This window comes from Lepidochelys olivacea (genome assembly GCF_965140295.1).
Source record: "Lepidochelys olivacea isolate rLepOli2 genome assembly, chromosome: 7".
In the NCBI taxonomy this organism is placed as follows: Eukaryota; Metazoa; Chordata; order Testudines; family Cheloniidae; genus Lepidochelys; species Lepidochelys olivacea.
In genome coordinates this window covers 23,532,530-23,544,704 of record NC_140417.1, presented here as the reverse complement: position 1 = coordinate 23,544,704, position 12,175 = coordinate 23,532,530, and the positions used below count along the sequence as shown (strand labels likewise).

Genomic DNA, 12,175 nt, shown 5'->3' with positions numbered 1-12,175 from the left:
CCATTTTGTATGTGTATAACTGATTGTTCCTTCCTAAGTGAAGTACTTTGCATTTGTCCTTATTGAATTTCATCTGATTTACTTCAGACTATGTCTCCAGTTTATCCAGATTGTTTTGAATTTCAATCCTGTCCTCCAAAGCACTTGCAGCCTCTCCCAGCTTAGTATTGTTCACAAACTTTATAAGTCTACTCTCCATGCCATTATCTAAATCATTGATGAAGACATTGAACAGAACTGGGCCCAGAATTGATCCCTGCAGGACCCCACTCGATATGCCCTTCCAGCTTGACTGAGAACCACTGATAACTACTCTCTGGGAATGGTTTTCCAACCAATTACACACCCACCTTATAGTAGCTCCATCGAGGTTGTATTTCCCTAGTTTGTTTATGAGACATTTCTCTGAGACAGTATCAAAAGTATGAAAATCCCTTTTCTTTCAATTGGATATTGTAAGAGGCACAGAAACCATTTTGGTGTTTTCATACAATTTAGCCAAACTGCCTAGGCAAATAATGAAGACACCGCTGTTTACTTTTTTTCTCTAAAATAGTAAATTCCACACAAGAAACTACAGAAGAGTGTTAAATTTTCCAAGTGGAACACCTGAAAGTCAGGAAATGCCAAAAGCAAGGTTGCATGTGCAACCTTCGTCTGCTCTTCTGCATATGTGTTATCATATGGTTTTAATTACATAACATTATTTCTATGCATAAAATAATAATAATAATAAAGTGAATTAAAGAGAGGTTCTGTAGATCCCTGTCACGTTCTAGTCCAAACCCCGTTTGCAAATACAGCAGTATAAATCCAAAATAAAACCACTGAAGCCAATAATAACGTGTAGAATTTGTCCTTTAGTGCACAGGATATATAGGTGAAATAAGAATGCCCACTTACCTTACCTTTTTGAGCTAAATGGAAAATCACTTCTTCTCCCAAGCTTTTCTTTGATTGTGCCTTACTCTCACGATCACACTCCCATTTTCATATCTAAATACCGCCCACCCCAACGCTGCCCTTTGCCAACCAAGAGGGAGGAAAGAATTAATTGGTGCCATTTTTGCTTTTCAGAGGTGCTATGGTACTATGATGATGGGGGTTATAAGTGCCTAAATAGGTAAATTAAAAACCCCAGGAATCTTTACTTAGTGTCCTGCTCTAACCTGCACTATAAAGGTTAGAGCAGGACACTAATAAGTGTCAGGACATCAAATAAGTGTAGCTGGAAAGCCAAAGCTAGACTCAAACTGCAACATGTCTAAAAAAGGCTGCTGCCCCACTTCCTATTTCTAAATTCAGCTGATCTTTACTGTCTTAAGCGTTTCACTCTCTCTTCTAGCCTTGCCCAGTTTAATGCAACCATCCTGCATTGTGAAAGCAGTTCACTAAACTGTTACCTGCAGAAACTTGTTAAATGAATAAAATTGTCATATACCATTTTTACTCTGTTAATGAGTTTATTCCATCATCTGGTATTTTTTCAGGAAGGCTTTGCTGTTAGAGAAAATGAAGTTTGGAATGGCACTGAGAAATAGCTTCTTGGGGACAACCCAGTCCCGCATAGCCTCCACGAGCACAGAGGAACCTCTTGGAGCAAAATCAGCGTGGTTGCTCTGTGTAAGTGAGGGGAAGAACCTAAAAAGGGTTGCACACCTCAGTGCATCAGACCCCAGCTCTGGGCCTCCTCACAACCTGATGCACAGCAAAAATGGTTCAGCTGTTTCTGAAAATGAGATTAGGGGAAAATATATTGTTTTGCCCGTATTAAAAAGATCTTACAACCATTTTGTGGGGAAGCTCTACTGCTTTGGAGAAAGCACTTCAGATACAGCAAAGGGAGTGGCCTTTGTGTCAGGGATATGTCCTTTGCTGTCCCAGTGAAAATCCACAAAATTTGGCCAAGTTACAAGCCTTTGAATAATATCAGTTCACATACTTTCAGTAGAGACTTGTTAAGATTTTGGAAGCTAGATTCCCTGAAGATTACATCTGCTCTGGGTATGCTCTAGCCTTGGGCCGAGTGGACTTTTCCTGTAATTGTTGCTCCAAACTGTTGCAGGCTGCTGTGGTGCTGGGCATCGGAACTAAGAGCAAGGATATTATCTATCTGTGCCCTCTGTACTCCCCCTGCTGGTGCCAGGCCTGAGAGAAAGAGGAGAGATGGCAGCCACAGAGGGAGTACATTGTGACAAGGAGCCCTGGGGAACTGGGGAGCAGAAGGGGACTGGAAGCTGGCCTGAGTCAGGAAGACAAATTGGGACTCATTGGACAGAGCCAGGGAGCCAAAGGGGGGGAAGACTTAGACAAGAAGCCTCCTTGGAAGTTATTCTGTTAGTTCAAATAGGAGAATTTTGTGCTATGAATCTTAAAATTTGGTTTGAGAATGAGTACATGCATATTTTAGCTTGCACCAATAGGATGCTTTCACTCTCTCGGGGGGGGAAAAGGGTTCAGCGTGTTTTGCTCTTTAGCACCACCTAACAGCTGCTGACGGAGCAGTATTTTTTCCCCAGAAACCACCCAGATTCATAAGTCCAAGCGGAGTGCACCGACTACCACGGATATACGGGGGAGAGTAGGGGAGAAGCATTAGAATTGTACAAGATGACCCAGGAACAGTAGCAAGAGGAAATCTATAGAGCCTCCAGTTAGACTGGCTAACTCTTCCTTGTAGGAAGGGGATTATCTTTATGGGGATGATTTATACGTTTTTGCTGGAGGTGGATAACACTATGATGTCTGGGGTTCCTTTCCCACAAAAAGGAGTATAAGGGGAGAAGGGAAGGTGGCTTTATCTAATTCTGTGCAACTGTTCAAAGAAATGTCTGTTCACCTGCAGAAAAAGAAGAAGGCATTCTGTCGCACACACTACAGTAGTCTACACAGTACACAGCTTGTGGGCCTACCTAGGAGTTCGGTTGTTGGGCACATTTTTCAGAAGCACCGGTATGCACTCAATGCATACTATATGTCTCCTGGTGCTTTATATTTCCACCCTCAGTGTTCGCTCAGTCCTAGAACAGCAGACTGCTAAACAAATGTTCTAATTACAATCCAATACTTGAATAATGGTCCTAGAATCCGCACAAACAATATTAACTCTAGCCGCAATGACCAGCTGCCTGTCAAGCCAATCTGTAAAATCAGTGCATCACTCTTCAGTGCTCCAAGTTTAGACAGAACCTACTGCACTTCACTCATTACTGTCAAGAGGTAAGATCTTCCAGATACTAGCACAGAAGAGGAGGAGCACCAGATAAAAAATTATACATATTTGACTTCTGTTTTCAATCAAGAGGAAAGTGTATAAATCCTTGCTTTGTCTCAGCCAACAATACTCTCCAAGGTCAATAAATCTGGATATTCAGCTCTTCAAAGGTCAATGTGTGCTTACAAGGTAGACTAGACTCTTTCTGGCCAGCTTCTCCATGTAAATGCAATCCAGACTTCTAGCTCCTTTGTGGTCAACAGGACTTTTACATTGCCACAGTTTAATCCGCTCAAGAGAGGATCATAAAGGGAAGTGATGCTTCCCTGGCAACAATCCTCTCTCAGCCTCTGTCCATACTACACAAGCCAACTTTCACAAAGAGGAAAGGAGATTTATGCTTGAAGTATCCCTTAAGGATTTTAGGTTTTGTTTGTTTTAGAGGGTAGGGGAAGGAGGACTTTGAAAGAACAAGCAGAACTAATCTTCAGCTTTTAAATAAAATGCAACTTACACAGATTTCTTGCCCTTGGGTTTTGTGTTCTCCTCTCAACTGAAAAGCTACTCAGCCGCACCTGATGCTGACAGTAAAGGCAACCCACGAGGCTTAGAGACTTGCAATTTTTTATTTTATTTTAATAAAAAGGGACCCAGATTCGGCAGGCATGGACACAAAAAGTGCTTCAATTCCATTTGGCTTAGAGAGAAAGATTATCCTATTTTCATATAACACCACAAGAAAAGGATTCCAAAGGGTGGGAGCCCTCACAAAAAGTAAGCATGCTGGCTAGTTAAAGGCTCTCTAAAGCTATACTTCCATGTTCTCATGGTGTTAGATTTGTGGGGGTAAATATAAGAACATAAGAATGGCCATACTGGGTCAGACCAAAGGTCCATCCAGCCCAGTACCCTGTCTACCGACAGTGACCAGGTGCCCCAGTGGGAGTGAACCTTACAGATAATGATCAGGTGCTCTCTCTCCTGCCATCCATCTCCGCCCTCTGACAAACAGAGGCTAGGGACACCACTCCTTACCAATCCTGGCTAATAGCCATTAATGGACTTAACCTCCATGAATTTATCCAGTTCTCTTTTAAATCCTGTTATAGTCCTAGCCTTCACAACCTCCTCAGTCAAGGAGTTCCACAAGTTGACTGAACGCTGAATGAAGAAGAACTTCCTTTTATTTGTTTTAAACCTGCTACCCATTAATTTCATTTGGTGGCCCCTAATTCTTATATTATGGGAACAAGTAAATAACTTTTCCTTATTCACTTTCTCCACACAACTCATGATTTTATATACCTCTATCATATCCCCCCATTTGTCTCCTCTTTCCAAGATGAAGAGTCCTAGCCTCTTTAATCTCTCCTCATATGGGACCCGTTCCAAACACCTAATCATTTTAGTTGCCCTTTCCTGAACCTTTTCTAATATCAGTATATCTTTTTTCAGATGAGGGAACCACATCTGTACACAGTATCCAAGATGTGGGCGTACCATGGATTTATATAAGGGCAATAAGATATTCTCCGTCTTATTCTCTATCCCTGTTTTAATGATTCCTAACATCCTGTTTGCTTTTTTGACTGCCGCTGCACACTGCGTGGACATCTTCAGAGAACAAGCCACAATGACTCCAAGACCTTTCTCCTGATTAGTTGTAACTAAATTAGCCCCCATCATATTGTATGTACAGTTGGGGTTATTTTTTTCCAATATGCATTACTTTACATTTATCCACATTAAATTTAATTTGCCATTTTGTTGCCCAATCACTTAGTTTTGTGAGATCTTTTTGAAGTTCTTCACATTCTGCTTTGGTCTTAACTATCTTGAGCAGTTTAGTATCATCTGCAAGAGCATTTTAGTATCATTCCATCTGGGGTGGAACATGAAAAGGTGTATACAAGATGTGGATATCTAACCTGTTGTTGGGATACCGGGATGATAACATTGAACAACATGGAAGGCAGCCTGGCCCAGCACCTTGGGGTGCTCTCCACTTACTTTTTTTCCCATCTTTGTTTCTAATGGTCTTCGTAAGGTTGTAAATATGCACAATGTAAGATTAAGTATAAACAATGCAGGAAACCACTTTACTGGATTTATCTTTTTCTTATACTAATGTATATTGATTTTTCTATTATTTCAATTATATTTGTCTCTATTTAATTAAAGCTCATAAAGTTTGTGTGTGTTTCACCAATATCATCATAATTAACTCTAAGTATCCACCTGAATAAGGAACCTGTCACTTGTAACTCGTGCATGGTGCACGCCAACAAATTATTTTATAATTGCAATCAACAATCAGGCTACAATTGCCAAAGTCACGAAACGCAAGTAGTCCAAAAGTACCAACTATTAATAGTGTACGGGTGTCTGGGAGATCTGTAAAGAAACCTCCTGATATTTTAAGTAGGCATAGCATAGAGTAGTCTAGATCTTCAATAAGGATCCTGGGTGAATCTGTATGGTATATAGACTATTTTTCCATTAAAATTTTTCTCACTTTACATTATTCTAGTCTCTGTTATTATTATTATTTAAACTCTGCCCACTCTGATTCCCGTCTCCTAAGAAGAATGTCAACCAAACAACGACAGGTGTCCAACTTTCAGACACACAATGTTCATATGGGACTGAAATTAGACAAAACATGGTTGTGCCCATCCTTAGTTCTTAGTCACATCAACGACTTCTCTCTACATGGTAGGCAATTTTATGAATCAGCGTGGGAGGTCTATTCAATAAATGTGTGGCACCCTCTGCTGTCACAGGTGGCTACAGAAGTGTCACAATGGGAAGGTAACATATTTTTGGTATGCAAGACACCAGGGCAGAATTAGACCAGGAATCCTACAATATCTAGCTTTGCACACCAGAATGTAAGATCTCTAGGACAAAGAACATCTGCTAGTTCTTATCACTCACATCATCCTCTACCAAAACAACAGTATGACAGACAGCATTCTAGGAACACACACATTCTGTCCTCTTCGCCAAAGAGCAAGTACACAGCATCAGTCAATAGGGTGGGTATAAGTTAAATCTTTAACTTTTTATGCTAACTTATAGGTGGTTTAACCCTTCTACTAAAGGTATGGCTGCAGATGTGGAATATATTAGCTCTTTCATATGTGCCAATACTCGGAACTGGAAGATAAAAGAAAAAAAACGTAAGGCATGCCCACAAATAAATTTGGTTTTGTCTTCATCAGCTGTCAGAAAAGAGGAGCACAATCACCCTGAATTGGTACAAGTAATATCAAAGAAAAAACTCTTGCTTGTTTGTGTCTTCCTATGAAAAGTATGCATTTATATATTTAAATCCACTTGACTCACATAAACTCTTGTGAATTTATTGGATACGCACTGCTTCTTTTGCATTAAGAAACAATGTAGCTTTTTAACAACAAATATGAATAGTAATTTCTATTGTAATGAGAAGAGGGAAAAGAAGAACTGCAGTCAAATGTGCCACAGAGCAAGAGAAAGGATAAATCCTTTCCTAACAATTAGCTAATTAAGGCTGAGTCAGAAATGAGAATGAACTATGCCTGTGATATCAAGTGTGCTCAAATTAGATTAAAAAAGCCACCAAGTTTTAAGGCCAATACATGTGACAATAACTTTATACCAAGCCAGAAAGAATGGAATGGGCATACCTATAGCTAATCTACTGACTGGTGACCTGAGCCACACCAACCCACATCATGATATCACAAACTGTATGTGAATGAGAAACCTCTAAAAAAAACAAAACAAAACAAAAAACAAACCCCAAAAGGCAGGTGATTCACATTCCTTTGAGTTGCTTATTGATTCCATAACCCACCGAGATCTGTACTGTTGGAATTACAGTCTTCCAGAGGAGATGAACACAAGGTCATTAAAGATTCAGTGGCACTTAGCTAGAGTAGGGCAATTGGTTAAATGCTTTCTCCTAAATTTGTTCAGAAGTTTCAACAAATACAGAATTCTTCACTTCCTTTACCCTAACTGAAGTGTAGTGTTACTGTGCACTATTAGAACAGTTGCCATGTGTCACTCCCTTAATGAGATGCAGTTCAGTGACAATTCTCACCACACACAGTGTACAGTTTGCAAAGCACTCTGGGATAACTTTGCATTTATAACGTTGCTTATTTTTCAGAAGCCCACTAAATGTATCTTATAGAAAAGTATTGTACATAGTACACATTTTAAGCATTTGAAGGACACAGCACGATAGTTGTGAAAAATATAAGTGCCACCCCATAGATTAGCATCTCCTATCATTTCTTCCACAGTTAAACCATTACATTTACTTGCTGCAAAATCCATCCGCACAGAATAAAAAAAAAATCTGTCAGCAAATGCATATCTATTTTTGCTTGAAACGCCATTACCACCAAGCAGGAATGCCATATCTTGCCATTCGGAATAAATTTTGGCCTGATATCATCACAGAAATCAGCGATGCAAAAGATTTTTTACGAGTGTCTTGTTCTTATACCTCCCACCACCCTGGTTTTTCCTTAAAGAGCATACACAAACATTTGGTCTAATCTATATTTGAATTAACTCGAGTGATCGAACATCCGCTACTTCATCTGCAGGGATGATTTTACGGTCCCATAAATCTATGTTAAGAAACTTTTATTGATAGTCAAGCTTCATTTTCCTTTGCTTCACTTCACACTATTATTTTTAGTCCTACCTACTTGGACCACCCGAAAAGATTCCTCTCCATCTTCAGTGTTTATGCTCTTCAAATATTTGTAGCTAATCATCTCTCCCACTTAGTCATCATTTAGCCAAGTTATACGTATTTCTTTTCATCTTCCTTCCCTCGTAAATCAATCCCTCCAGCCCCTTAATCGTTTTTGTTGCTCTTTTGTGAATTCCATCCAATTTGATGACATCTTTCCAGGACTGAGACACTCACAACTGCATGCAGTATTCTAGGTGTGGTCTTATCTAGAGGAAGGAAATAAATCCTCTTTGTACTTATATAGTGACATTAATCCACAGACCCCAAAACGATTTACCTCAGTAGATAATTACTATCTCCATTTTACAAAGGGGGAAACTGAGGTACAGAGAAAGGAAGCATCTTGCCCAGTGTTGCACATAAAGTCAGTGGCAGAATCAGAAGAACAGGTGTCCTGATTCCCAATGACTTAGTCAAACCAACAGAGAACATCTGCCCTTATCTCCCTCACTCTTCTCCCAGCTAGTTGAGCTACCAACCTCTGCTAGCTATATCTGAGGTATAACAACAAATCCCTGCACAACAAAACCAACCCAAAACTATCATAGGTTAACTATCCAACCAATCTGCCCATTTCCACAAATTACATTCCAGCAGTCAAGACTGGTTTTAAGTGATACAAAACTAACTGTTGTGCATGTTAGGTTGAAGCAGTTTTCATCTTGTAAGGTTTGTTTGTTTGTTTTTGGTTCAGATCTCTTTTTTAAGGAATCCTCAGTAAACTAACTAAAGAACTTCAGAAAGGTTGAAAATAATTCTTTATGGAAGGAATCTATAGGGGAAGTCTGTAAGGGAAAGCCAGGCTAAAGGCTGAGGGGGAGAAGAATCTGACCAGTTAAATTTAATTTAAAAAAAAAAAAAAACTTGGAAAACCCATAAACAGGATGCAGACACATTAAAAAAGCAACACTGACCTAACAAAGGAATGTGAACTGTAGTTGACTTAAACAGCATCATATCCATTACCCCTCCCTACACACACAAATCTTGGAAACTCTTAAAGGAACCAAGTTATTTAAAATTTTTCAAACCTTCCATTTACTTTTCACTACACACACTTTTCACCTATGATACTGTCTTGCTTTGGCCACTGCCCCTTCTTTCTGGTTAGCAAAGCCCCCAAACTTGCTTCAAGATAAAGAAAAAAATAGCTATAATATTCGCCCTTGTCTTGTAAAAATATTAAATTCTAACATGACCAGAACACAAAGACTCATCAGAAGAAGAACAGGAACTGAGAGGATTCTCTGTTCTATGATCTGATCTACTGTTCAACTTCAGAAAATATCAGCATGAGTAGATTGTAAGCATGAGTAGATTGTAAGCACCTTGGAGCAGAGACTATTTCTTCCTACTTTTGTTCAGAACTCAGCACTCTGTTAATACAGAATGAATAATTATAATGTTTGCAGAAATGGAGAACCCAGGGAGGTACTCATTTCTCACACTCTTACTTCCTAAAGGATGGCAAAGGCTCATTTGGCAAAGGGAACCTAGCAGGCTCCATCCTGTCCCATATGGGACTCGTTTTTTCCATCAAGAGTTTGATCATATTATAGACACAATTTTTCTGTTATCTGATAAACGTAATCACCACTGACAACACTTAACAATGCTCACTAAGTTTTAATGCCTGAATTCATCTCTAAGTTTCCATCTGTATCAGCATTTTTATCTAAGAGGTCGAGTATTGGACTCATTCCCACGTGAGCAGCTGATCTATCCACCGCTCAGGCTACCCTTTGATCAAAAAAAAAAAAAAAAAAAAAAAAAAAGGCTACTGAAAGAAGGCACCAGGGCAGTGTTATTTACAAATACTTTGCCTCGGTTTTCTCTTTGGAAAGACCTATTCACACATTTTTTCACCTCCTACCTTAAGCAAACCTATGCTTGCAGCACTATTTTTGCCAACAACCCAATGCTGTTCTTTAGCAGGGTTTCAAATTCAAAAAAGGGCAAAGAAAATTCATCTACCTCCGTGGCAAATCATTTTTAAGGTCTCCATTGTGTCTGCCAACTAGGGTCTCAGACCCATCAGCAGAGTTTCCCAACTGGTGGCTAAACTGGAATTGTGAGTGTCCAACACATTACCTCACTCAAGACACAAATGGGGAGCTTTTTTTTCTAGTCATCACATTCACCAGGTAAGCCAAAAGGACAGAGCCTCCCACAGTCTAACCAGATAGGTAAAATCTGCACTAAACTGGCGTTAGCTGTAAGCTGAGGGAGAGAGTGGTCAATCTTGAAAGAGGGACTGGAAATCAGGAGACTTCAAGTCTTTTCCCAGATCTGTCAATGAGTTGCTGTGTCCTTGTGCAATGTCACTTAACTTCATGGTAGCTTCCCCATTTGTATAACAGAAGTAAGCAATACTTACCTCATTGGGGGTAGTAAGAATTAACTAGTTAACATTTGCATAATACTCAGATCTTTGGACTGAAGACACTAGAGAAATGAAAAGTATTACTATTATTATTTTATTTTTATTCTTATTTTATTATTTGAATTTTAAATGCAGCACTTATTGGTGTCATGACCCAGAACAACTGTTGTCATAGTAGTATGCTTCCAAATGAGGGAAGCAAAAATCACAGTGACAACACAAATAAATCAAAATAAGCCACAATGCCCACCATCCAAAGTTCTGTGACATTAAAGGCGAAAAAACCCCTTTGTTGTGATTCACCAAGGATTAAAACTACTGTAGCATAAAATGTTATAAAAGTAGAAGATGCAAAAGCAGTTACAGAAGGTACGGATACACTCAAAAACTCTACAATCCACTTATCAAAGAGATTGCAGTTTGTATTTCAAGGCAGGTTAGATAATAATATGCATAATATGGAGTATGGTTAAGGAAACTATATCCTGAATTTGTTGTATTTGATAAATAACTACAAGTAAAAATGAATGAGGAGACACTCTTTCTTGCTAACTTGTTTTAATTCCACATCACTAATCTTTTGCTCACTGTGATGCTGCCGGAAACTTTACAATGAAATCCACACACCCCAAAAGTACGTTCCAGGTTGCTGAGCACTAAAGGGGAAGGGACGTCAAGCCCTAAGTTTGTTGACAGACAGCAGGGGTGGCTGCATCCCACAGAGTTTGATAACATAACATCATGGCCTCTGCCACTTAATAATAGGAGGAGCAGCCCACTGAGAATAAAGGACCCACTAACTGTTGATACATCTGGATCTGAACTGATGCTGCAACTGGCTCCCTTTTGTGAAAATTAGGATCAGCCCTCATTTGGACAAAGTTTCGATGTCTTCTACACTTGAAATTTCTGTTAGCCGAAGGGATAAGCACTTACTTGGAATTCGGATTTTAAATTTGCCACTCTGCCCAAAGCCGCCCTCTATTACTCCATCCTCTCCTGTAGATAGTTTGACTTTTAACCCCACAAAAATCTGGATGTTGGTCTCCTTCTTAAACAATGAACGACCGATCACACTATAATCATCCAGCACCTGCAAAAGAAAAGAAAAAAATATATATATACACACACAGATATATATGTGAGCCTAAATCATAGAATAACAAGAACAATTATACATATATGGAACACATTATAATTTGGTGTGCTTTAAAGCTTTCATCAGCATGAATTTGGGATGGCCACAACTCTCAGATGGCATAGTATGTACATAAATACTTATTCTAAGTGAGCACAGGACTAATAGCCAGGAACTACTGAGTTCTAATCCCAACTCTTTTCCAGAACTGCAAGGGAACTTCTGTAAGTCAATTTCTGTGCCTCAGACTCACCTACTGTAAACACAGGGGGAATAATACTCACCTACCTCATATAAGTGATGTGAAGATTAATTAGTTAGCATCTATTAAGTGCTCTGAAATCTTTCCATGAAAGGCAATGGAGAAGTGCAATTGTTATTAATGACCCTCACCACAAAGCAGTTTATTCCATCACTTACCCCAACATCATTTCCATAGATACTCCACTTCCTTCAACATCAGTTCTGTGCTCATGCCACCTTGGTTTCAGTCAAGCAGGTGATTACTTAGAATTCCTCAATACAACCCTTTAAATACTGTATGTAGAAGTGAATTTTTAATCATGTTGATTTGTTAAATCAAAACTCGAATAACAGTTGTACTGAATTTTAAATTCAAGGTTTGTAACCAAGTGGGAGGAACCATTCCAAGTTTGGATTCTTAATTAAGTGATCAGGCAC

At 39.2% G+C, this 12,175-nt stretch overlaps 1 protein-coding gene across 6 annotated transcripts in view; it reads right to left on the bottom strand.

Moving 5' to 3' along the window:
- EEFSEC (eukaryotic elongation factor, selenocysteine-tRNA specific) overlaps positions 1-12,175 on the bottom strand; it is a 223,077-nt gene that overhangs the window by 91,139 nt on the left and 119,763 nt on the right. For 4 of the 6 annotated variants that reach the window (XR_014712554.1, XM_084635512.1, XM_084635511.1 and 1 more), the window contains exon 6: positions 11,293-11,449. Coding sequence is in view for 4 of the 6 variants with exons in the window: in XM_084635512.1 (XP_084491638.1) it covers positions 11,293-11,449 (157 nt within the window). In the remaining 2 variants the exon portion in view is untranslated. Of the gene's footprint in view, positions 1-7,923; positions 8,180-10,350; positions 10,419-11,292; positions 11,450-12,175 lie in introns of all 6 variants that reach the window. The other 2 variants (XR_014712555.1, XM_084635514.1) reach the window with 2 other exon arrangements.